This window comes from Phalacrocorax carbo, chromosome 2 (assembly GCF_963921805.1).
Source record: "Phalacrocorax carbo chromosome 2, bPhaCar2.1, whole genome shotgun sequence".
Classification (NCBI taxonomy): Eukaryota; Metazoa; Chordata; class Aves; order Suliformes; family Phalacrocoracidae; genus Phalacrocorax; species Phalacrocorax carbo.
In genome coordinates, this window is record NC_087514.1 from 131,845,094 (window position 1) to 131,872,872 (window position 27,779).

The 27,779-nt window shown below is 41.2% G+C and overlaps 1 protein-coding gene and 1 long non-coding RNA gene across 4 annotated transcripts in view; one reads left to right on the forward strand and one right to left on the reverse strand.

Annotated features, from left to right (window-relative positions):
- The window catches only part of LOC135312072 (uncharacterized), a 34,691-nt gene that overhangs the window by 1,642 nt on the left and 5,270 nt on the right, over positions 1–27,779 (reverse strand). For all 3 annotated transcript variants that reach the window (XR_010371710.1, XR_010371711.1, XR_010371712.1), the window contains exon 3: positions 24,497–24,581. This is a non-coding gene — a long non-coding RNA (uncharacterized LOC135312072). The remainder of the gene's footprint in view (positions 1–24,496; positions 24,582–27,779) is intronic.
- SPMIP4 (sperm microtubule inner protein 4) lies at positions 14,555–22,591 on the forward strand. The gene is given in 3 exon segments (XM_064445327.1): positions 14,555–14,678; positions 14,825–14,981; positions 21,922–22,591. Coding segments are annotated over 3 exon segments (951 nt in total).

Sequence of the window (27,779 nt, forward strand, 5' to 3'; positions counted from 1 at the left end):
AGGCAGCAGCAGAGTGGTGCTGAACCACATGGAAGGAACTACATGATAGGAGGGCATTGTGCTGCCAAGAAACCAGATAGAACAAAACACAACACAGCAGCACTGTCTCTGTCTTGTAGATCATAATCTCTCCCACATATTTCCCTACGATCTGTTTAGATATCTAGGAATCTGCCACAGTTTGAGTCTAAATGTACTCTGAGGGGAAGTTTTTGTAGCTATCATTTTTTCTTCCTTAAAAGCCTATACTTAGAGGTATCCTGACCTTAGGATCAGGATTGTAATGCTCATTGAAATGCTCATAGCCACATAATAACGAGCCTATTTCCCCTCACATTTTAGAATATGTGGGCTCAGGGATGTTATTTTACCTCCGAATCAAGGTATGACAAAGTTGGAATTAGGGAAACCTTACACTTGAGAAACACCATAAGACTGAATGTAGGTAGTACCTGCAGAGTGGCACTTTTAACCAGTATAGCTTAATAAAAAACACCCTCTCCTTCCATCTCCAAAGTAATGATCAGGACTAGCAAAGATTAATAACATCTTGTCGTGGTTCAGCCTCAGTTGGCAACTAAACACCACGCAGCCGCTCGCTCACTCCCCCCACCTCTGTGGGATGGGGAAGAGAATCGGAAGACCAAAAGAATTTGTGGGTTGAGATAAGCTCAGTTTAATAATTGTGGTAAAATAATAATTATAATAATGATTATGATAATAATGACAATAATGATAATATAATAAAATGGAAATGGAAAAAAAACCAGAAATACAAACAATACAGCCGCTCACCACCCACCATCCGATGCTGCCCGTCCCCAAGCCGCGATTGCTGCCTCCCTCCCTCCCCGCCCCCAGCCAGCCCCTCCCAGTTAACATACTGGGCATGACATTACATGATATGGAATATCCCTTTGGTCAGTTTGAATCTGCTCTTAGCTGTGCCCCCTCCCCTCCCGGCTTCTTGTGCACCTGGCAGAGCGTGGGAAGCTAGAAAAGTCCTTAACTAGTACAAGCACTACCCAGCAACAGCCAAAACATCTGTGTGTTATCTCAACATTGTTTTCATGCTAAGTTCAAAGCACAGCACTGTGCCAGCTAGAGTGAAGAAAATTAACTCTATCCCAACTAAAACCATGACACATATCTGCTTAAACAAGGATTTCTTTAGCTGATACACCTTGGTCCATCAGGAATCACACATCCAGAAACCTAGAGCAACACCATACTTGGGAGCACAGGGTAGAGAAACCCAAGGTAATTGGGAGCGATTTGGAATATCTGCATGATTCACCACCGCCTGTGCTGTCATAGCAGCATAATGGCTACACCACAGTCAACAAAGGCACTCCTCCTGGTCTGCAGACATGTCCAGCTGTTTCGCTCATCAGTAAACAAACACTCAATATGAGAAAAAGATGGTAGTACAGATGAGGTCTAGCTAAAGCAAGAACCAAGGCCACTCAGGGCTGACAACAAACACAGACATGGCTGCTGATTCCCAACCCATTCACCTAAACATCATTCTCTCTGGTTTCATATGAATGATGACAGCATGCCAGTAAAACATCCTGAGGGTGACCATCCCCATCATATACAACAGTTCATTACTTCCTTGATAAGGTTTACAGAAAATCCTGGACAACTAAGTCAAATTAAATAACTCACTTTGGCTCTTACAGAATCATAGAATCATGGAATATCTCAACTTGGAAAGGACCCATAAGGATCATTGAGTCCAACTCCCTGCTCCTCACAGTACTTCTCTCCTTAATAAGATGGTTGGCTGTGCATGTGTTCTCCTGACTGGAAAACTGCTGCCACCCAAAAGAAAAGGAAGCTTTAAATTTTCAGTGAGTTCGGTGTCCATCTGTACAACACTGTAAACCAAAACTATGTGAGGTGAACATGCATCTAAACACATTGAACTGCTTGTTCAAATGATACAGATGTACAGAAATGTACTGAATATCCTCAGCCACTAGCACATCCATGTGAAGTGCCTGCATTCAGTGTAAATTACAGCCACTAAACTAACATTTCTCACCCCTCTCTACATATGGAGAGGGGAGGTTTCCAGAGGCACAAATAACAAATTATGAAATCAGCGGGAATTAGATGCTAAAGCTTCCATCTGTGCCATTGCATATATTTGCTGTCCATATGTCACTTATGTAGTACTGAAGGGACAGTGCAGGTATCTACAGGCTGGCAGCTGAGACTCAGTTACGCTCTAAGATGTACATGCTGCACGTATCTACCACCTTCTTTCTTGCTTTCACTGATGAAAACATAATAGACTTGATTCAACCTTCATTAAACTATTGCAAATCACTGTTGTACGTACTTGTCCTAGTGGCAGTTCGCCACAATAGCATTACTCAAAATAAGGCTGAGTAACTCAGAGCCAAGAAAATAAAGACAAGTTGTCATTGTTTAAAAGATTTCAAGTAACCATCACTGTCGCGTTGCCACCATTAAAGGACATTTTGTGGGTTTTCTTTCTTTCAGATGTAAAGATTTCACTGCTACAAGCTTCCCTGGGAAGCAGACAGGGAGCATGTAGGAATTGCACTACCTGTACTGCCAGAAGACAACACGGTAAAGGATAAGTCTCCATGTACATTTGTTAAAGGACATCAACCTTATGGTAATGGTGTAGATCCTTGGCCAAGGTAGGCTAGACATATACTTCTCACAGTCAAAATGTTTAAGTGAAGTGTTTTTAAAAACAATAGCAACAGACAGCTAACAGGTTAGACAGCAAGGTAGACTGAGATGTGCAAATATCTGCATTCTAAAATGGGAAATTTAAGCTTCTACTCTTCACAATGCCTTAAATATTAACATTGAAATATATTGATACCCACAAATCTCCACACATTGTTTTGCTGAAAAACTTGAAGTTCCAAATTTCCTTTTATTTTTTTTTTAATTTGCCCATCATTTGGTAATTATTCACTGTTGGCTGTTGTCCCAAACAACCTTCCTGACCTTAAAGATGTCACTACTGGCCTAATTTACAGCATCCACAAATCCCAAAAGCATAAACATGAAAAGTCAGTGCTCAGCTTTTTCAGAAAGCTTTGTAAAATAAGAGATCTGTCTAGACAACAGCTGAGGGGAAGAGCTCTGGGGTATGTTTTCTGAGTCAGGGCTGCTTCTCCTAGCCTCTTACCACAACCAATTTCTTCTTTAGAATACATTGGGGTCGGTGCCACTTCCACTGAAACCAGTTCCAAAATTTCTTGTTCATCATGATAGCATTAGTCAAAACAAAACAAAACACTGACTAGCAGATAGATAGGCAAATGATGATGCCAAATATCTGTTTTTCAACACTCAGGTAGGTTTCAAATTACTGTTACTGACTTACAGGAAAGCTTTGAAGGCAGAACATGCTGCTGCTTAGGGCTGACTTGGAGAAGTTCAAGGATAGCCTTCAGCCCTGCAGGCTTCCCTGAAGAACAGGAATGGAAGATGCAGGCTAGGCATCTGCGTATCTGACTCAAAGACTGGAAACATGCCTTCCTGTCCTTGTGCTCCTCTGCATTATCATAAACTAGCCTCTCCATAAAATGACCATAGAACCATAGAATACCTTGAGTTGGAAGGGACCCATAAGGATTATTGAGTCCAACGCCCTGCTCCTCGCAGGGCTACCTAACACTAAACCATATAACTAAGAGCATTGTCCAGATGCTCCTTGAACTCTGACAGGGTTGGTGCCATCAACACTTACTTCCCTGGAGAGCCTGTTCCAGTGACCGACCACCCTCTCAGTGAAGAACCTTCTCTTAATGCCCAGTCTGAACTTCCGCTGATGCAGCTTCATACCATTTTCACTTGTCCTAATGCTGGTCACCAGAGATAGCACCTCCCCCTCTGCTGCTCCCCTTGAGGAAGCTGTAGACTGCAATGAGGGCACCCCTCAGCCTTCTCTCCTCCAGCTGAACAAACCAAGTGACCTCAGCCACTCCTGATAAGTCTTGCCCTCGAGACCTTTCACCATCTTGGTCATCCTTCTCTGGACACACTCTAATGGTTTGATGTTCTTATACTGAGGAGCCCAGAACTGCACACAGTACTCGAGGTGAGGCTGCAGCAGTGCAGTGTAGAGTGGAACAATCACCTCCCTCAACTGGCTAGCTAAGCTGTGCTTGATGACCCCAGGACATGGTTGGTCCTTTTGACTGTCAGGGCACACTACTGACTCATACTCAACTTGCCATCAACACCAACCCCAGAGCTCTTCCTGAGGGGCTGCTCTCCAGCCTCTCATTCCCCAGTTTGTATGTATAACCAGGATTACCCCATCCCAGGTGGAGAATCCAGCACCTGCTCTTCTTAAATGATGCTTATGGGACTTCCATCCCAGGAGCATGACAAAGTGCTGTGATTCCACAGTCATAGGATCAGTGCAAGAATGTATAATGAGCTTGAAAAACAAATCTTCATTGCTTTTGTATTTTTCTTTTCTGAATATGCAATCCCTTGGATTAATTGTTGTCAAGGCACACTAGCGTAGAGCCCCTGATCCAAGTGAACCCCACTCTGAAGAGAAAAAGAGGTCCAGAAACAAGCATTCCCTTTTCCACAAGATGGAAAATGCCTAGATGGCATATAGTCTGTGTAGTTATCTTTACATTCCTACCTCACGTTGCAAGCAAGCAAAGGTTTTGGCCTACTCAGGCATAGTACCTAGTGAGAAGGTAGAGGAGTCACAGCGACTACGTGCCCCATCTCAGAAAACTAACTTAGCAGTCAGACAGGGAGAAAAGGTTTGCAAGCTACTTTACAAATCCATGTTCGTAACATCCATTTGTTGTTTGTCTTGGGCAACTCTCACAGTAAAGTGATACTGCAGAAGAGTTGTTCAGATCATAGCCAGATGCTCACAATCCTGATAGTGCTATTATAGGGGCAAATTAGAGCAGCCTTTCCTCCACACACAGTTTCTGTATTACACAAATTAGCTTCCAGGTAAGTAGCAGAGCTACAGTATCCCCAACAGCACCACCTTCGCTGATCTCAATGAAACCTACCAGAGATACAGGCTAGATATTAATTAGAAACTTACTGTAGTGCAAACAGTTATACAGGAGAAAGATGAAGTAGGCAAGATGAAAATGTAGTACTTTTGTGGCTGTGCTTCTGACAGCACTAGCAGAAATTTCAGTGGGGGAAGCATAAGAAGCCTAAATAAATATGTTTATAATACAGCTTGTAAATAAAACTTCAGGAAATATCCACAGTGAGAATTATTTTATTTTTATGGAGCAAATATTGCTTTTTCATAAGAACCACACAAAAATACTTAAATAAAATCCCATAGGGTTGATTTAAATATAACTTTCTAGTAAATTAGACATTATTAGATTATGCTGATATTAGTATTTTCCATATATGTGCAGGATTTGGGGCTGTGAAAGTATAATACACAGGGCAAGAACGAGAGCCACAGACTCTGTGGTTCTAAAACTAGTGGTAAGAGGGATGTTTTCCAATGCAGCTCTGCATAACTAATCTGTGGCTTTTAGACATGCTGGCAAATTTCCTATGTATAAAGCTACAGAACCCAAAGGAATTTTTGTTCCATGAGAAACAAGGGGCTGGCAAAGGTGGCTTTAAGAGGAAAATGAAATGAAGTGATGGCCAGTGCTACCCAGCAGATGCCAGGGTGCAGGGAGAGCACAGGGAGAACAGCTCGTGAGAGCTGCTTTTTCCAAGTGGTGGAGTAGAGTGGGGTTCAGGTTGGAAGGGATTTCTGGAGATCACCCACAGCCAGGCCCCTCTCCAAGTTACAGCCAAGCTACTACAATTACAGATGCTCTTATGAGCGGAGAGGCGGTTTCCAGTGCAAAAAATGTCATCTGCCTCTTGATTCAAAATAAGTACAAGGAACATAAAGGCACCCTTCTACAGATACAACTACTGCCACTATGCAGAGGAACTCCTCCAAAAGGCTTCAAATGCAATGTATTACTTATTGAGCCATGCCACCCACATGCATGAAACACCGAAGTAGTGAAAAGTGCATCTTCAAAAGCACAGTAGCTGAACTAGGCAAAAGCTAAGCATTCCCAGGTTAGTAGGTTTTCATTTAAATGCTGGAAAGAGAATTTGTATCATGGCAATCCTATGTATGCATTGATCATCCCAAATCAGTGCTCAGACCCCTTAAATCCCTGGATTTAGCTCTAAAGTGAGCATCGCTGCTCAATAGTAGCACACTCCTGTGGCACAGTCCATCATAAGGGAGCATGCTCAGCACCAGATCTCCAGTCAGAAGGGTGCATGGGACCCGGCCTCCAGGATGGAAGTCAGGTACTATTGTGGTGTGACAGAGCTGCGAGGGGAGGAGGGGAGTCTCAGTGAGTTTAGTTTAAGGCAGAGGTGCTCAGCACTGCTGAACACATAACCTTGCACAACACCTGTGATGCCCACATTGCCCAACTGACAGCACCCATGACACAGAAGTACATGTTACACTGGACAGTGCTATTGTGGGAAAGTGCTTAAAAAGGAAAGAGACGACAATAACCATTCTGAACTTGTGGTTAGACCCAGAGTATTATTGTCATATTCCTGTTGGACTGTGCTATAACCCTAAGCCTTGGGAACTCATTGAGCCAGCCACAGAAGTCAAACAAATCCCTTCCAATTTAGCATAATTTCTCTCCCTTTCTTGCAGCCAACATCTCTTCTTCAGCCATGCAATCAAGGCTACCCATTCCTTTTAGCAACAGACATCTGATTAGACCCTTTGGGTCAAGCTCAGCTTTAGCAAGGCCAGGTCAGAACTATAAGGCTATTTCTAATACCAGGAAAACCTTACTCATTATGGCTGATTTTTCCAACTGCATTTCCTTCATTTTGGCACTCCCATTTGCTCTCACTTCTGTTGTGATTTTTTTTACACCTGCTTTGTTTTCCATTGTTTAAACTGAAAGATGGGTACAGTTCTGTCTTCCCTTCAGATTCTTTTCAGTGAAAAGGACCATGCAGTTTGGCTGGATTCTGGGAGCCCTTTGGCATCAGAAGGAGCTGAAAGTGATCCCCATAATGTAGGAATAACTTAACTCCTTATAGGATCAAAAGTTGGAGCCTGCACCCATTCGAAGCATTCCTACAGCTCCTACTGAGTGTTAGGGGTGTGTGGTGAGGAGCTGTAAGGGCCAGGCCTTCAAAGAGGGAAATACTCAGCATTTTCAGGAACTGTGGATTCAGGCATGGGTGCTAAGCACCTCCAAAATCCAGCCCTGCATGACTTAGATTTTGAAACTGAGGATAGGTTTCCACACTGGTAGCATCTATGAGTTTTGATATTATGGGCTATCTGAGAAATCAACCAAAAACATATCAATTGATTTGGATTTTTATAAGCAAATAGAACATAAGCTTTCTACATTTATGCTTTCTCTTTGCGCAGAGGCCTTCCCACTGAGCAGCACTGTGATGTCACCCAGCTGAAAAAAACATGATGTGTATATGAATGATGAGCTATAAGTTTTAACTATGCATTAACCACATTGTAGATTTAGTGAATAGAACAGAAAACTGAATATTCATTCCACTCTGGTGATACTACACACATATGATATGAAGTGCAGATATGATACAAAATCTTAAGGGCCATGTTCTGTAAAAAGGGATTAGCTAGTAACAAAGGAGAGCAAACACAGTTGGGAAGGAAATTCAGAATATGGCATTGTGTCCCTTCAGTTCAGTATCTCTTCAGCAAGGGTCTCTGAGTTTGCTTTATGAGTTGTCCATACTTATCAATTTGTAATACTCAAAAATACTAGCCTTTCTACTAGTTAGAATACAGATTAAACTGAAGTAACTCAAGTAACCATGACATCGTACGTATTTCACTCCATCTTTTTCTGGTGTATATATGTATGTATATATTTTTGGAGGAGGCTTGGCAAAGATTCTTTTCCTCACTGCTGCTGTTCAAGAGAAATTGGAACGAATTTGGATGCTGCTGGAGTTCTGCAGTCCAACATTTTGCCACTTGATGGCACCAGCAAAACACTTAAATTTGACCCAACTACAGAGATTTTAGATTAACATAATTTAAAGTGTAAATGTAAATTCTTCAAAAGCAGAAAATATACAAGTTACATCTCTCATATCAGCATTGATAGATAGACCATATTAGAAACCTGAGAATACTTCTGCAACTATTTCTGTCAGTTGTCTTTATAGGGCTATGAGGGGCATTGTTTGACCCCACTACTCTCCTTTTATCCTCCCAGCATGTGAGGTACGTGCTCCCCATTTTGTGTAAACTCAGACACTCTAGAAAAGCAGGAAAGCTAGTTGTAAACAGGCCACAGAAGCTACACAAGGAAACCCGCAACCCTGCTCAGTGTAGTCCACTGCTTTTTGCAGGCTTCTCTATTACCTCATTACAGCATGCAGCACATGCAGAAGTGAGTTTGGTTAACTACAATAGGGTACAAGCCAAAACTCCTTTTTACTGGGATGGCTTATGGCCTTTGACCATCAATGTATATTAGAGGCATTGGCTGTGCTGCTCCTGCAGAATTCCATTACAAAACACAAGGAAGTAGCAAGTTTCCCTGCAAGTTTCCTCCTACAAGTTTCTGAAGCACCGACAAGAACTGGCCCGTGCACTTTTTTAAGATAATGGAGCACATTTAAAGTTGTTTTAAAACCAACATCCATGCAAAGTGGGCACTTCATGTTGCACAGTCAAGCTGGTTGGTTCTGTTCTATTACCTAATCCATCCTCAAGAAAACTACATTAACTGCAGTGGAATGATGCTCGTGAATAATCTGGTTCACTGTGACTTGCTAGTCAGATAAGTGTCCAGTTATGTGACATGTATATTGGTATCCCTGAAACCGCAGAAACACAGACAGATTGTGGAGTAAATTTAAAACTGCCCTTCACACAGGGTAGGAGGCGTGCTGTGTTTTCAGTAATTCCTAGGCTGGCCAAGCTCAAATGGTTCTTGGTTAAGGATGCTCTGGGACCCATTCACTTCATAGCAAAAGCATCCCATGTGCCAGATCCTCACCAGAATGGATCAGCCATGTACACAGGCTGAGGTAGAGATCATAGCACCTTTCCGGGGATCTGCTTCCTTAAGAGGAAGTAACCAGTGACTGCTGTGACTCTGTGTCCTTGCACTAGCTCTATAAGGACAAAGGAGGTTTTACACAGGAGTAGATCAAACTCTGCCCCTGTACATACTGAGAAGTACATGACCTTGGACTTTGGATATTTCATCAACAGCACATTGATGTACTCTCTCCATTATTTTGCACTCATTTCTTAACATGAAACATGCTGGGTCTCTAAAAATATTTTATGGTCTATGCTTTGTCCTTGTTTGAGCAATTAGTTTCTCCTACAAGGTTTTATTTTCTTGGTCTTTGAAAGTGTTTTACATTGAAGAAAAAACCATATCCTTTAAAACAAAAAGTGAAACACACACACAAAAAAACCTTCTGCGTTCATAGTTTAAGGTCGTTCAGGGCAAACATTCTTCCTGCTGTCAGGGACTATTAGGTGGTGACAGCCACGCAGAACCTTTCCTGAAAAACACCCTCTGAGTGGTGCTCTGCAGGGCTACCTGGGAGCTATTAACACTCAGTTTATTTACCTTATAGCCTGTGAGGGCTCCTTTGAGCCATTACTGTCTTTTGTGGGAAATGAATTACCAGGCATTTGCAATAACTCTGTACACATTCATGGGGCAACTATGCCTTTGCCTTAAGTATGCATACTATGTATCCTTGTGCAGTTTTGCACTAAAATGAATCACTGGGTTTGTGCAGATGTGCTTTTGTAAGTGCATTAGCAGTGGCCCACACACATATGCCCTCTCCATCAATGTACTGGACAAAAGTAGTTTCCTCCTCCCATCTAAAGGTGTAGAGTCCTCAAGTTCACATCAAACAAGACTGCAAAAATCCTGAAAGGCCTTAAAAACACCCTTCAGCCATCACCAAGAACCCCAGTTATATACACAGCACCCCCCACACACATCAGGCTGGCGTGTTTGCAGCTGTCCTTCCAAAGACAAGTCACACCAATGAGGTTTTTGGTGGGTTCGGTGACAGCACCGAATGAATCTAAATTGGCTTTTTCCATGTGCGTTTTTATCTCCTTTCACTGTTTATCATGCCACGCTGCACTTCCACTTCTCTGGCTGTCCCCCAGCTCCCCAACCCCTGGTGGTTCCCAGACCTGCAGCTCCCTAACCAAGCAGGTTTTAAGGTTAGGCAAGACAAGGGATTGTCTCCCTTTGCAAGAATAAAAGGGCTACAGAGAAAGCCAATTTACACATGTGAAATGTTTTATTCTCCAGTCATAATTTCCCTCCTGTTAAAACTGGCAAGAGCAATACGTCTTATTCTCTTAATAATTTATGGAGCACGTGGGAAATTAACAGGAAAGAGCAGCAAAAACTTCTCTGGCTTGATCTAGAAAAGAAGCTGAAGGTCATGAGGTTCCCCACAATGCATCACTCTCCAGCCAACACCACACCTGAGGGAAGAACAGCTCTTCAGAGGCTCCTACCATGTGTCAGAGAGTAGAAAAATAGTGGGACGTGGGAGCTTCTCATGAAGGTCACATAGGTTCCAATGTATCTTTTATTACCATTACTAAATGACCGTGTCCTTGCATCCAGTGCTTGGCACTACATCAAGAGGGGAGGCACAGACCTACTGCAGGCAAACCCAGTGTTTCTGTAAGGATACTCTCTCTCACATGACACTTGATTTATGCCTATTTTAGCAAAAAGTGTTTGATGAGCGCCCACAGTGCACTCACTGCTAGGGAAGCGGGAGGGTGTCCATCTGGACAACTCCCTGGATTTGTTCTGGGGCTTTCCAAACTGGGAGCATAAGTCCCTCTAGCATGAGTCTGACTTCTTTTCAAGAGACTGATAGACTCCATATCCCCTGTGGACTGAACATAAAGGGGCAGATAACATAATACTTAGCAACTGTTTCTTGTGTGATACTGGCAGACTCCAGCAAAAGGCTACTAGAACTCCAGTGAAACCATCCCAGTGCCAAATTTGGAAAAGCTGCTATTGCTTTCTTTCTTTCCTTCCAGCCAGAGCTTTACCTTTCTACACTGCCATCCGTTCTGGGTGGCTTCAGGCTTAATTACCCAGTTTGAGTTTTAAAAATATAAGGAACACTCTAAACAACTGTCCACCCTTGAAAATGTAAAGCTTTTCTGGCTGTTACAACCTAGGCTCACAAAGCTCTCTAAATCATGGAAGAGTCATGAAAAAACATGTTCATCTTTATTTTATTGCTGCCTTAAGTTCCGATGTTATAATGAAAAGTGCTCTATGAAGGTACTTAAGCACTTCTGCCATGCCAGAGCACAAAGCAGACTGACTGTCCTTATTTTTGCATATTTGTATCAGGAATATGTCCAATGAATGCAATGAAGAATGTAACAATTCACATTGTAAGACAATGTGAATGGAAATGGAAAATCATACAATTGTAATTGTATTTGTAATTTGTAATTTTTAATTTTTAAAATTTGTAATTGTAATTGTATTGCAACACAATGTAATAAAGAAATTACAATTGTAACACAATGTGAATTGAAAATAAACACTAAGAAGTATTTTCCTTCATGTCTACAGCATTAGTTCTAACTGCAGAAATGGAAAATCAATTAGAGGTATTTGTGGAATAAACTTTTAAAGATTGCTGTTTTGTAAATATGGTTATTTCTGTAAAAGCTTTCTGGTTTTGAGACAGACAAGGTTTGAATCAGAGTCTCAGAGCATTATAAATCTAACAATATACAAATGGTTGTCAGAATCCAACACTGTGATTAAGTCCTGTTATCTCTGTAGCATCACACATTAAAAGTAGATCTTTTTTTCAGCTCAGCTGAGGCACGAGTTATGCTGTCATGGTAACTTGTGAGATATCACACCTCATGCTGATTGCACTGAGTCCCATGGTATCACAGCACAGATTTCACAATGAAATGCATGACTCCTGCATGTTGTATCAGAACATGTGAACAAAACTGACCTGACACTTGAGGTTTATCTTCAAAACACCCATGCCAGTATGGAAAGAAATAAGCACAGGACTGTATCTGAATTCTTTGAGCAGCGGGTCATATTTCCTCTTTGTAACTGTGCAACACCTATTTTTATAGTGTCTAATTCAATGATGGAGCGGCAAAGTTGCAGCTCTTGTGAGTCACAAGTAACTTGAACAGAGCTTGGGTGCACCTCCCATGCCACGGCTATGTCATTAACCAGGCTCCTGAGTAATCCCCAGCTGTGGGAGGGAGTTCTCAGAGGAACTGCTAAGACTGAAATGATGGAGTCTATGTGGGGCTCATTAACATCCCACATGGCTCTGTCCTCAAATTGAGCAAGGGGAGGAGCCCTGAGAAGTTATCACTACCTCCTGTTTGGGAATGAATCTGGGACATCCCTCTCCTCACTAATTAAAAAGAGGTGTTTTGGCAATATGACAATTTTGGTATATGGCTTGTAGAATCACGAAACTTTGTGTGATCACTGTACAAATAATAAAGCTTAAAAAAAGATCATCATCAGACAACCTCTCCTACCCATATACAGTAAAGAACCTTTCAAACAAGACCTAGTAATTGGGCCTTCCTCATGAAATACATGAGAATTTGGAGCTCCAGGTGAACCACTTAGGTTAGTCCAGTAATACTGTCTTTCAGGTATCTTTTTTTCATTATACAACGAAGAACCATTAAGTAAATTAATTAATTTTTTAATCTTACATTTTTCTGGCTTGGTACAATTGCCAAGAGACTCAGCTAGCCTCAGTGATTAAATTCTTGCCCTTTAAAGCTAATGTTTTCTTTTGATTGCTTTTTTAACATTTATTTGAAGCAAAAAATACGTCTCCATGGTAAAATACAAATAATTTACCAGCATGGAATAAATAAATATTTCCTCTGCAAGTAGAAACAGGATATGTCTTCTGTTTTGCATTACTGATAAAAGGATTTATTTTTACTAATATCACATACCATTGTTAATTAATATAGAGCTTATTACACAAAAGTGTAAGAGGACAGATTTTTTCCTCGCCCCTTTTAAAAATACATTCTGCACCTCACTTGTTCCAAGTGCCTTTTCAGTCTTTGGCACCTGGCAACACAAAACATTCCTCGTGGAATGAGTGGTATCAGCAAGAATATTGTCCACACTGCTTACACATCGATTTGTCCCTAATGTGTATTGATTGCACTGATTCAGATAAAAAGTGGAAGGTGCAAATGAACATGGGTCACTTCAGGTACTTATTTATTATTTTTCTTCCCTAATATAGTCTTCATAAACCACCAGACAGTTTGGCAAAGCAAGTACATTTCACCTATATTGTATCTTATCTTTTCTTAATGAAACAAAAAGGTAAGAAGTTCCTCTTACAGCCATAACTGCACAGTGCAGGCTCCGTGGCAATAAGCAGCAGCAACACTACTAGGCAAAAAACTCTCTCTTGAATGAAGCATGTAATGACAAGTTTAGCAGGTTAGCAGTGTTTGCCTAGCACACTCACTCTCCTAACAAATACTGATCTTGCTGACTTGCTTATGGGCTAATTGGGTTTTCTCGGCTGTGTTGTTCATGGCCTCTTTATCTAATGTGAATTAAAGTGTTTGGGAGGATCTACCAAGCACAGCTAAGGGATCTAAAGTATGTATAAGGCAGATTTATGAGAGAGAAGCCTCAGAAAGGCCCAGCTTGGTAAGACATCTCATTAGGTCATGACACACAGCCTCAGGAATGAAATTAATTTGGCTTCTGCACAAGGTTGTGACTCTGCTTTACACAGCAATTGGGGAAAGGCTTTTACTCTCAGTAAGCTGCTGCATGTAGTTGTGGTAAAGTTTAGAAGAACCCAAACAGAGTCCTAGCCTCTCTTACTGGAATAAACTACTGCTTTCATTTTTCTCAGATTTCAGGATTCCCCTGATTTAAGCAGCTTTTTAAATTATTCTTTCATGAAAAACTGAAAGCTGAAAAGAACAGCCACAGGAACATGAGCACTCCACGGAATCCCAGTTCTCAGTATCCCCTAAAACACTCCATTTTATCGCTATCCCTGTATTCCTCCCATAAATAAACATCATCTTAGAGGAAAACTCTCAGAGGCGGACAAGCACAAACTCAGTTACCATTAATTGGAGCTGTGCAAGAATTAGATGTGCACACTTTCCTTCCCTTAAGCCACATAAAATTAAATGTGAATTGGCATGACTGATTACAAAAGCTGCAAGGGAATCATCACTGTGAATTCTTTGCAGGGTGCAAGCAAGAGGGTATAAAAGAACTAAGATACCGCCCTTCTGATTCTCACATCTCTCCCAGTTCTTGCGAAGTCTTATATTTAATGCTAAAACTCTATGAAACGCAAAATGAGGAAATTTTCTTTATTTCTGTCCTTCTTCCTGCCAACTCGAACCAACCCATGACCACTGTGCCTGACACTTCTCAACTCTCATTCCTACGAGACACACATATCCAGGTATGCCATGTTCCCAAACTTCAAATCACCTGCAGATCAAGACACTAGGATCGATGTAAGCGGTCATCAGCCCCTCCATCCCAATATCCCTACCAAGGCTTTTGATGTGGTTGTTCTGAGGAAGATCAGAGGTAAGTCTGCACTCTGTTCATTTACCATTTATTCTTGAAACTTACTTAGAAACACTACTGAAGTCATGACTCTCTTCTACTGAAGCTTAACAGAACCAGAATCTGAATATATCAGTGGTCAAGCTAAGCATCTTTGCTTAAACTAGAGCTCTATGTGCTGATAGTTGCAGACTCCACCAAGGATACCTCAGCACTGAGAATGATGAATAAACCCGACTCATGTGAACACCCTGTAGCCTCAGAAGCCAACAGAACTATTAACATAGCTGCTAATCCCCACAAAAGCAAGATGGATCATTTAGTGTATCTGATATCTTCTGTCAGACAAATAATTCTTCACAGCCCAATAGAGTGGAAGAGAAAGGGAAAAAAATCCATCAGTGGGATCAAAATCTAGCAATTTTTGGGCCAAAGTCATGCCTGCCATATGTTTGCTGAGGACAACAGAGATACCCCTGAAATGAGAGCTGAATGATTTAAAATATTTTATCACTAGACAGATGGCAGAACAAGCAACTTTTCTTATCCCTTATGAAGACTGAGATGAAGTCCTAGACATTCATTATTTACAGAACACCATCTAAGCCATCATGAGGTGTTTGTTCTTAACCCATCAGCATTTTACCCTGAGAGTATTTTACATAATATATTGGAGGAAAAGGACATGAAATTTTTGTTCTTATTCTGCTTTTCCCTGGAAGCACTCTACTACACTGGGATTTTGGCAGGTACTTTGTTTTGGAAGACTTTAAAGATGACATGCATGAACTGATGAGGAGCCCTTGGCAGCTGCTGACCAGAGAGAGTTACGGGGAATTTGGGACAGGAGAAAGCCAGCACCTCTGTGTGCTACAGCATTGCTTGCCAGGAAGGGTTTGGCAATAACTGAAACAGAAAAAACATACACTGGCACAGATAAGAAGCTTTTCAGCAGAGTGAAGGCTGATAATGTTACGTAGGAGGTCAATCTGCACTAATGAGCTGCCATTCCCAGTCATCGGCACAGAGCTGTACAGTTATGTATATAATTGGGTACATGAACCATTTTTAGTGGAGTATTTGTCCATATAAATCCCAAATCTTTCCACAGAACATGTCATGCTAGTAGTAGACATTTTTAGCCAATTTTCACTGATCACTGGTCAATTTAAGAAACACTAATCGTGTGGAGGTGGGCTTACGAAGCCTATTTTTGTACAACAGGAGGATCATCAGAGGCCAAGACCTATTTCCAGCAAAGCTTAGCAGGCTCAGAATTACTAGCTAAGGGGGCAGCTACCACTGACACTTAGAAAATACTTCATTTGCTGTTCCCTCCATACAGTTTGACTGCCTCTAAGATCAGGACATTCCAGTTCTCAGTGACTGAAGGAGAAATCTCTGGCTAAGTACAGATAACCCAGACCACACTCAGGTGACTTTTACCACTGGAACGTTGTATTTACAAGCTTTGTGCCTTTTCTACATCTCACCTTTACAAAACTCAGAGTAGCTATTATGTAGTTAATGCTGACAGCATCACTGTGAAATAAATAGGACGCTGAGGCAGAAAGACTGGAGAGAAAAAGCAGTGATAGAACCAGTGTTGGAAATTAATCTCTTCCAAGCATGCACTGCTGTTTCATTTTTGTAGACATCTAGTAGCACTCAGTCATTCCTCTGATGGTGACACTATGATTACAGAGCCAGCTTCACAATTCATCAAGCTTTATTGTTTGTTGTTGCTGTTTTTAAAAATCATGCACAGAAAATAGCAATAAAAATCTTCCCTGTTGGTGGGTGAATCAATCCAGAGCTCCTGTAATTGGCCATGGGCAGATGGCCTTCTGCAGAGGCAGTTTTATCCAGTATAAGATCCATCCCTCAGCTGCTTCTCACCACACTTCTGCCTGAGACAACTAGCCTTGCAGGTCTGGTGGTGCAGATAATCACCTTGAGTGCTTCCAAAAAGACAGCTGCGTTAACTTATACTGATTAAACGGGTGATCTGACCTAATCCTGACTGTTTTGTATCAAAAGAGTGAAGATGAATTCTGTCTGAAGATCCATGAGGTCAGTCTCCCAAGGCAGAAGAGACATTAGCAGCAGCTCACAGAAAGAACCTCTTCCACCAGCACAGCTGTCTTTATAGTAAGCATATGTCTACAGCTTAAAATGCAGATCCATCTGTCATTCTGATCAACGGTGTTCCATTAGAACATGTTAAATATTTCCCCTATAGGTAATCCACATAGGCATGAAGTAGACAGTACTCCCTCTGACTCCCAGAAGGCTGTGCACTGGCCGGGACAGCACACATACTTCCAGTTACGTTGTTCACACAGAAAAGAGCAAAATGTCTTTTTTCTTTTTTATTAAACTTCTCTGCATCTCTTTCAAGGGAGACATTTTTACACAGAGAGCTCCTATACTGTTCTGAACACTTGCAGACCATAAACTAGGCATCACATATAAAAAGACTGAAAAGCTTAACAGACAGTTTTCAGCCACCTCAGCAACAGATAAACTAGATCAGAAACTAGCAGGCTGACCTGTGACTGAAGTCCTTTAAACACTAACTAGCTCTCATAAGACCTAGCCAAGTAGCTCTGGAGAGAAGAAGTAGAAGAAGTAATAATAGCTGCTGACTACACATCTGAAGGAGGGACGCTTCATTCAGAAACTCAGATTACACTCTGCAGCCCTTCAAAGTGATCTGGATACTGGCATCAAGTGTAGCCTGATGAAGTTTGCTGATGACACCAAGTTGAGTGGGGAAGTAGACACTCCAGAAGGGAGAGCTGCTCTGCAGGGAGATCTGGATAATCTGGAGGAGTGGGCCAGCAAGAACCTTATGAAGTTCAACAAAGAAAAGTGTAAGATCATGCGCCTGGGAAAACATAATCCGGGAGTGCAGCACAGACTGAGATCCACCTGGCTGGAGAGCAGCTCTGTGGAAAGGGACCTGGGGGTCCTGGTGGACAGGAAGCTCAACATGAGCCAACAGTGTGCTGCTGCAGCCAAGAAGGCCAACAGGATGCTGGGTTGCATCAAAAAGGGCATTGCCAGCAGAGAGAAAGAAGTCATTATCCCACTCTACTCAGCGCTTGCCAGGCCACACCTGGAGTACTGTGTGCAGTTCTGGTCCCCGCTGTACAAAAAGGATGTGGACAGGCTGGAAGGGGTGCAGAGAAGGGCCACCAAGATGATCAGAGGACTGGGAAGCTGCCATATGAGGATAGGCTGGGAGAACTGGGTTTGTTCAGCCTTGAGAAAAGGAGGCTCAGAGGGGATCTCATCACCACGTATCAGTACTTAAGGGGTAGTTACAAAGAAGATGAAGACTCCCTTTTTACACGGAGTCACATAGAGAGGACAAGGGGGAATGGACACAAATTGCTCTTGGGGAGATTCCGATTGGACGTGAGAGGGAAATTTTTCACACTGACGACAGTCAACCATTGGAATAATCTCCCTAGAAAAGTGGTTGACACGGCCACATTGGACACCTTCAAGAGTCATCTGGACAGGGTGCTGGGCCATCTTGTCTAGACTCTGCTCTTCCTAGAAAGGTTGGACTAGATGATCCCTGAGGTCCCTTCCAACCTGTGTGATCCTGTAAATTCTGATTCTGTAAATTCTGTAAAGAAATGGGTTTGGGCAGAAGTAGATCTTTGCTCCACTTTACCTCTCCACAAGTCCTACCACATACTGACAGCCTGGTGTCCCTATTTCCATGTCTTCAGGAAAACAGATGTCCTCTTTATGGATGGTCTTTGACTCCAACCTTGCCTTCCCCAGTGTAATGATGAAGACTGGGCCGGTCCATAAAAGAGAATAGTAATTTGTTAATGAATGATCACATTTCTACTACTCTTCAGCTTGGCTAAACACTAGTTCTCTTCCCAAAGGGATGTAGCCTGAAGTTTGATGACAGAAGTCATGAAAAGTGTAGGAAAAAACAGTGGTGAATAAAGAAAGATACAGCCTTTGTAGACACACAGTCTTTCAGATGTGGCAAGGGAAACAATGAGCAGCAGTCCCTTTGAAGGCAGTCTGTAATTGTGACTACAAAAGAAAGCCTATATATCATGTAATGTTCTGCCCAGGTATGGCTACCATGGAGAACCTGATTCCAAGTTATCTGAGTTGAGTTCAGCTGAATTATGTACCTGTTGAATCTTCCACTTGAGTAGCAATACTGTGCTGAAGACATTTTTACACCACATCTTTACTTTTATTAGCATTTACTAAACAGATAATTGGGGGAGGGGAGGGTGATACAACATGTGCTATTTCAAATCTTTAAAATAGTCTTTTCCATCCAGCACATATACATGGTTTACACCGTACGTATTCCTTCTTACCCTTCAGCTTCCTAAGTTTGCTGAAGTGTCAAACACACTATTCAAATCCACCAAAGACAGTGCCCCCAACTCCACTTCTAAAGAGCTAGAACATAACCTCTCTCCAAGAACAGCCAATATGCTATGAAACACTGAAAGGGCTCTGGCGATCACAACATACAGTCAGAACTTCAGAGGTAAGCATTTTTTGTTAAATTAATTTACTTGGGATATCAACGAAAGACCGCAAAGTGTCAGCCCCTAAATTTGTCAGAGAAATTATTTATTTGCCATTTAGTAACAAAGGCCACCAAAACTGCAAATTATCTGATGTTTTTCAGGGGGACTGTGCATTAATTCTGATTTTCCTAACCAATAAAAATGTGTGACAATAAAATACACCTCTATTAAGGAAGAGGTTCTATGAATCCCCTTTTCCTGGTTAACTATTACATGAAAGCAGTTGTCAGATTAACTGGAGAACTGGGCGAAGACATGGGACTAGTAAGTGCTGCATTTACTAAGAATCTTATGCTTCCACCACAGGTAATACTGGCAAGAGTATTACCAGATTCAGCTGGCAGAATTAAGCCTTCCCTTTGATAATATTTAAGAACAGGGCAAGGCTCACTCTAAAACAGAGGCAAAAGTTCAGTATACTACATCAGTCCTGACACAGCTCGTTGACAGAACTTCTGTAATGGATTAATGACTTGCTCATGGTTTGCAGGGGGAAAGTTATTGTGATTATCTGCTTATTTTTTATCTTATCATTTAAAATTGCCACCAACACAACAGCAATTCAGACGACCTTTTGCCTTGAGAAGTATGAGTAACAGTCTCCATAAAATGAGTTGGCAGCTCTCACATGCGTGGTGCAGCACTGCAGAGACTGAAACATATTGGCTAGATGTTCAGCTGGTGTTAGTCAGGACAAGCCCACTGAACTCATCAACCTATTTTGTTTATTGCACATTGTGTATTTGATAAGTGACCTATTAGCATTGCAGACTACTGTGCCCTTACTAACTATACCAGTTTAAGTTTGGCAGAGTTTCTATGATTCATCCTCCTCCATTTACTTGAGTGATTTGCCTTTCTTCCTTAAGGGTGCATCAGTAACATCATCAGATTCTATTTTAATGCGAATATCTACACCAAAGAATGTATAAAACTATGCTGTAAAACTCCATGTTTTACATACAAAAATTCAATAATTTTATATTCTGTGTAGCCTGTATAAAAGTGAAAACATACTATTTGTATGCTACTCATGCAAATGAAGCATAACATGGTATATAAGCATAGCAAATCAAGTTGAGCCGCTTTTTGCTAATGCATCATTACCTGTAATGGTTTAAGCCATTCAGTGACACCTGCACATTGTCATGCAGAGTACATACACATGTGTAATTTATTCTGACTAAGAAATTCTGCAGGTAAAACAGAAGGAATGGATTCCTGCTCAACTTCCAAAGCACTGCTGGCTTTACAGCACTTACAGGTTCAAACTGCACAGATATATGAGAAGCAGGGCAACTAAGTATGATGCTGTCATTTTCTTGTAGTCCAAAAATGGCCCTGATAAAAAGTCCCCACGTTGTCCTACTTTTTTTCTATTGGATTAAAAAAAAACAACCCAAGTTAAAAAATCCCTGTTGAAATGGCATTTACTGGTTTCTGGTAATTGAATCTCTGTATCTGAAATGGAAAAGCTGTCTAGCTTTTTCTCCAGTGTGATGAAGAAACAAATGCTTCATTTTATGATGATGAACACTTTGAAAAACACTTTCAACAGCTTGTCTCTGGAAATGAAAATCCAAACTAGCAGCTTACATTAATTCAAAACTGAGCAGTTTTATTGTCCTCCGGCTTCCAAAGCGTGATTGGCAGAGGCCTACCCTGGGTCCTACTGATTTATATGAACAACATTATTCCAATTAAAGCATACAGATGTTAAATATCAAACACTCAGATTGTTCAGCACCGTAACTGGCTATAGGGCTCAAATGCACTTTATGTTTGAAAAGTTCCTATACAATGCAACTTTGATTCTGCACTAGTACCTGAGGATTCAGCAGTACAAATGATTAATACAGGGTAACAGTATTCAAGCCATGGGTCAAACTGTGGTTGAGAAAGCTAAAAAGCCACATGCCGGTAAGCATCCTCAGTCCTACTTGCAACAGTTCCTAAAAGAAGTTAAAAAACACACTGATGCAAGTCACTGTTTATGCTATCATATTGCTTATGAGACCACAGATGGGAAGGCAGATGCTTATAGAAGAGAGGGGAAGAGAGCACAAGACATCTATATTCATTTATATCTTAATGCATTGAGGTGGAGCAGAACATTTTCTTTTCCAAAGCATAAAGACTGCATCTAAGCTCCCTATGTGGCAGGGCAGTAACAAATGTTTGGGCTGCTTCCCTTTGCCTGGGAGACCCCTAACTGAGCCATTTCACTAGTCTCAGGCAATGGTCTGCTAAAATAAGCAGTCCCTGCTAAAATAAGAGATGTATATGACAGTGTAAATCCTGTTACTTCCTCCATATAGAAAGAAACATTTCTGCCCAGTCTCTCACAAGTGAGACCTCCTGAAGGGTGCACCGCATGTTTACTTCAAGGTCAAAGTCCCCATGAATCAACTCTGCAAGAACAGTACTCCTCCAGTGTTCAGATGCCTCCACTTTTATTCAGGGTTCCTACTGTCGTAGCCAACTATTCAGGCACAATGCTGAGTAAAATAAAAACAGTGGCCAGCCCAGGTCAGCAGTGTAAAGTGACAGAAAGCACAGACCAGAATTGGGATGTGCACCAAGAGCAGGCCACTCTGACTCAGACATGCTACCAGAAAGTTCATTATCTGGATACATGGTCACCCATAAACAATGTGTTTATGACACATTGCAATCAGAATCACTGACACATTGCAAACAGAAGCATTATACAGGGGGCAGCTTTCACAAAGGTCTGAACTTGAATCCCTTCCAAAATCTGCATGTTCCCTTTCCTACAAAGGCTTCAAGCCCAGAGATTTGGATCTACATACAATATGGGAAAAGCCAGTTAGTCTAAGTAAGCCAGGTTTACCACTGGATGTAAAGAGTGAGGAAAGCAGAATTTTGTTACAGAAGCTTTGGCATCAAGAAGCATATCAGCCTGCATGGAGATCAGAGGACAGGCCATGAGAGACAGCACTGCCTGCATGGATCTCTAGCTGTGAGGTTCCTTGACGCCAGACAGCACTGCTGGAGCTGTAGCATTCATTCTCAAAGACAGCAGCACAAAAACATTTTCATGATTCCATAAGAGAGACAAAATACTTCAGAGGTAACAGTACTAAGGGAAAGAGACATAAATTCTATGGTTTCAATGATTTTTATTTCTTTAACAAACATGTTCCTTTGTCCTTTAAAAATAGAGTAACAAATAAAAAGTACCTCAATACCAACCATCCGTCCTTTCCTAGAGAACCACAACAAATTCAAACAGTAAAGAGAAGAGCAGCTAGGGTAGCCTGGGCATGTGCAGCCTATCTGAGAAGACCAGAAGAGACTGTCTTTCTAGAGGCTGTGAAAACGTGACTTTTCTTGAGAAACACATCAGTGAGATAAAACGTGGTTACGGAAAGAGCTGGTTCCTTCACGGCCAAATGGATTCACAAATGAGTGTTACAGTCTGACTGGAATATACTTAAGCTGGGAATCACAAGATTTTTAATGGTCACAGTAAGGAGGTTCAGGAATAGCTCCTCAATAGTTGAGGAGAGGATCAGAAAACAGGCTGCTTGAGAATGGACTTGACCAGTTTATGCAAGGAGCTATACCACCATTGCCAGCAAGAGCTGTGGACCATAGTTACTGGCCCAATAAGGCCCTTTTCAGGCCCTCACAAGCACCAAGCCCTCAGGTCAAAAGGACCCTCTGCTACTCTGCAAGGAGTCACCAATAATGTCATCACTACTGCGCACACACAGGGGCAAACATGATGCTCATGAGCTGTGGAATCTCTTTGTGCACAGCACATTCCCAAAGACGCCAGGCTTTAAGGTTGACTGTGGCCTCTCCAAGCTTACATTCTATGTCAGACCTATGGTGGTTTGTATTTCAGACTCTTCTTTTTCTTTTTTTCTCTCATTGTCTACAATAGGAATGTTTATGAGAACTGGAAAGGCCATAGAGACTGTATTTAAATTGCCATGAAGACTGGTGGTAGAGGGAGAATGAAATTTAGCAATCCCTGCAGAGCTGTGAAGGAGCTTTAGAATGAAGCAGTTAAACTACAGAAAATATGTAATCTCTTATTAGGAGTTAGCTCTAGATGGCTGCAAGTGGTCATTATAGCAGTCAAGGATTAATAGCGGGCATTGACTTGGTGGATATAAAAATAGTTAAAAGCAAGAGATAGGGACAGAACAGCTCTGCTGCCGAGTTGTGCTTACTTAGCTGTTTAAGATTCCTGAAAAGTGTGAACAGAACACAACCAACCAAAAAAGTCCCCAAATGCAATATATTTAAACATCTTAAATAATTTTTGTAAAGCAGCAAAGGAAACTTCAGCAGAAAACTACCTCATAGATTAGCAACTGGCTTTGCAAACAGAATGCAAAGAATAAATTGCTATTTTCTGTGTGCTGACAGAATAATATTTCTGCTACCCAGAATTCAGGAACATACCTAATATGGGTTCAATGAATATTTTAAGGAGCTGCAGCAAAGTGGGGATTACAGAAGCAGAAACAACACACAAGCAGTCATTGTCTTTTTTTTAAACTGCTTCATTAAATGAGGGATTATTCGGTTCTTTCCCAGAGAGGACCTGAAGAGGGAGCAAAATGCCATTGTGTTGTTCACTGAGAGTTTCTTCATTGCAGTCTTCTAAGCTGTCCCTTTAAGAGATCAGATATATTCCCTCTCCCTTCAAGTAAATTGCCAGAGTTCAGGAGACTGCCAAGGTCATACCCTGAATATACGGCTCAAACAAGAACCAAGCTTCTGGCTAGTCGTTATCTACTGGACTTTCCTTTACAGGAAGAGATACTAGCAAAGAATCATGGCAGAAATGTACATCCCTGATTATTTTATTCATGTGTGAAATCTTCAGGAGGCCAGTCAGGACACAGTGCCCCAGCAGTGCACTATTTTCTGTGCAAGTATTCAGAATACAAAGGGCTCAGTGGCTACCAAGAGGATATAAGGAAAATTATGTGACAAGAGTCAGAGAGCTTACTTTCCATTAGGAGAGGATACTCACTTCCTATCCCACCTTTACACATCTCAGAAACAATCAGTTTTGGTTCTTAAAACAGAAATGATGGATGAACTTAATAGGTCATAAGAAGAGTACAGGAGAGTATCTAGAGGATTTAGTACAAAAGTAACTGAGCAGCATAATAGCAGATGAAAGTTAAAAGTGAAGTATGAAGGAACATACTGCAAAGAACCGTTGAAGACAACTCAGCCACAAATGGGTTTTAAAATAGTTGCTACCTCCTGGAGGAACAGTTTCAAAGTAAGTGCAGACTCCTGCCTCTTGCTCTGCCTCTAGCACCATTCAGGAGAGATTAATGTTAAGCTGCAAAGAAGACAAAATATTACGTTATTTCATAATCCTTGTGTATCTTGCATTTAGTTTTGTTCAGCACATTTCATAAATAACAAAAAGCAAGAAAGTCCGGAAAAGAGTAACAATTGTTAACAATGGGATTAGTCATACCCCAAGAAAGATACATGAAAACTGAACTTGTTCTCTCTGGGAAAAAAAACAACAAAGCCAAAACAAAACAAAAAACCAACCACACAAACAAACAAAACCCAGCAAAAAGCCCCCCTCCCAAATCTATAAGCTACAACTTAGCAATTGAGTATATAACACATTTACTACAGAAAAGTTTCATTAGTCATTTGTACCACGTATCTGTAAGCCCCTGAATGAAAAAGCTCTGGGACATTTTGTTTGGTCAAATTCATCAGACAAAAGAAGAAAATTAGGAAGTGTAGTGTAATTTACTTGTTTCATTTTCTGCTTAGATTATGATGAAGGCAAAGAGCTTAACATCATTTAGAAAAAAGGCTGAAAGACATATCCTAGGAGCATGAGAAAAACATCTGCAGTGCTGGTGGTTTGGACTAAGTGTTCTCAGTGCTCTGAGACATCATGCTTTATGATAATAAGCTCATCCTGGGCAGTTTTAGTGCCCACAAAGCATCCAGCATTGATCATTGTCAGAAACAGTGCTAAACCACTCATTTGCTCTGATATCACAGTTGACGTGTTCCTAAAGTCATATGCAAAAACAAGCAGACAATGAAGCTGGTATATTAAAATGTGATTCTAAAACTACCCGCCAGGCAATTACTTGGTTACACATGTTGAAAACTTGACACAACAGGCAGCAAAACTAGCGTAAGATCTCTGCAGGGAAGAATCCCACCTCTCCACTGAACGTAACATCCTATGGGTGCTACCACCAGCAGCAGTGATTTCCTCTCAAATGAAGAGGACAATCTGCAGATCTATGAATCATGAACGTGTTGTCTTGTGACTTCGTCAGGCTTCATATTCAACAGATCCTCCTGCTGCTATACACAGAGCCTTTGTAGCTCTGCAGAGAACTGGGTATACACTTAAAAGCATTAAGCTTGCAATAGCACACTAGTTTTATTTCTATGAGAGAAAAGAATTAAATTTGCCAGTTTATGGCCTTATTTCTACTTACATTATAAATGGTTTCTCCTTTGAAAATCCTAAGGTAAGCAAAGCTTTTCCTTTTTAAGACTCTCATCTGAATCATGGGGCCACGCTAGTGCTCTTCTTTCATGAAAGGTCCTCCGGTCTGGCCTATACCTTAAATACAAGAACTGTGCAGGCTTTAGTAGATTACATTAGTTTAGCACATCATCATTACATAAGAAGACCCAACCATACACATCTCCTTACAAAAGCAGTCTTAATTTGGAGCTTTTCTCAGGGATAAATTGATGCTTTGGAGACTAATTTGACAATATCTTCATTTAAGCTGCTGCAGAAGTACCTCTTACTCTACAGCTTGGATTATTCAGAAGATAATGCCCCAACTGATCATGTAAATCCAGGAGAGTAATCTTTGGCTCCCACAGATACACAAAGCAAATGTATTACCCATGCAGGCAATTGTCATCCTCTCCAAGCAGGATATGGCTGAAATGATTCCAACTATTTGATTCATTAGAAAGTGTCATGGTTTAGCCCCAGTCAGCAACCAAGCACCACACAGCTACTTGCTCACTCCCCCCTGGTGGGATGGGGAGAGAATCAGAAGAGCAAAAGCGAGGAAACTCATGGGTTGAGATAAAGACAGTTAAACAGGTAAAGCAAAAGCCACACGCACAAGCAAGGCAAAACAAGGAATTAATTCACTGCTTCCCATTGGCAGGCAGGTGTTCAGTCATCTCCAGGAAAGCAGGGCTCCATTTATCCGTAAGGGTTACTTGGGAAGAAAAACACCATCACTCCGAACGTCCCCCCCTTCCTTCTTCTTCCCCCAGCTTTATATGCTGAGCATGATGTCACATGATATGGAATATCCCTTTGGCCAGTTGGGGTCAGCTGTCCTGGCTGTGCCCCCTCCCAGCTACTTGTGCACCCAGCAGAGCACAGGGAACTGAAAAAGTCCTTGACTAGTGTAAGCACTACTTAGCAACAACTAAAATATCACATTATCAACACTGTTTTTAGCACAAATCCAAAACATAGCCCTATACTAGCTACTACAAAGAAAATTAACTCTATCCCAGCCAAAACCAAGACAATTGTCATCCCCTCCAAACAGGATAGGATTGAAATTATTCCAAGTATTTGATTCATTAGAAAGAAAAGTAATTTTTAAAAAAAATTAAAATGTGGTAGCTTTGAACCAATTACTTGCCCCCTAAAAATAGAAATGGAGTCCAGGAGAAATTACTGTTCTTGTAGCATGTTTTTTTGTCAGATGGAATCAGACTCTCGGACAATGCTCAAGGACATTTATTATACCTCTATTACTTTTAAGCTTTCCAGTAAACGGTGGCAGACTCCACAATAGCATGAGTCTAGCTTTAAATTTAAAAACATAATGGACTTAATAAAAGGATAGCCTTTTATTTGTCTTTCAGTTCTTGAGCCCTTAAATTTAATTTTAAAGTTCTTTTCCAAAAGTAACAAAATTACGTTTTTGAGGAAAGTTGAACTTCTGACAAACTGCTACGTTCTGAATCTTTCAAATGTGAACGTCCTTGTGAGTTAACTTAATTAACTCTAGCCTTGAGTCCAAAAATTATTTTTTGTTAAATTTTGTTATATAACTATCTTGAATCGCCTATCTTTTTAGCCTACTTTCACTATGGGAACTGGTTTATAAGGATTCAGAATTAGTTTTCTGATAGTAAAACAGAAGTTGATGCAGTCCTATCCTAGGACAACTCTTGCATTTGGAAGTCCTTTCTTGCTATTCCATGACTCATTGCAAATTACCTGACTTGATGCATTTATGTTTTGTACTCACTACTTCTCTATACCCACCCAAACAAGATGGCCTTGTTGTGTTACTTGCCTCAAACCGTGAACTAATTACAGAGAAGTTCTATCCCATACTTCTATCTTATACTGATGTCCAAGGCCTCATTATACTCTTCTGTGAGCCTACAGATAACTAGACATCTATCAGTCTACAAGCAGCTACTAGAACAAATGCTTGAACTGGGCAGTCCAGTATCTCAACACAGAAAAGACAAGCATTGAGTCAATGTTCACAGT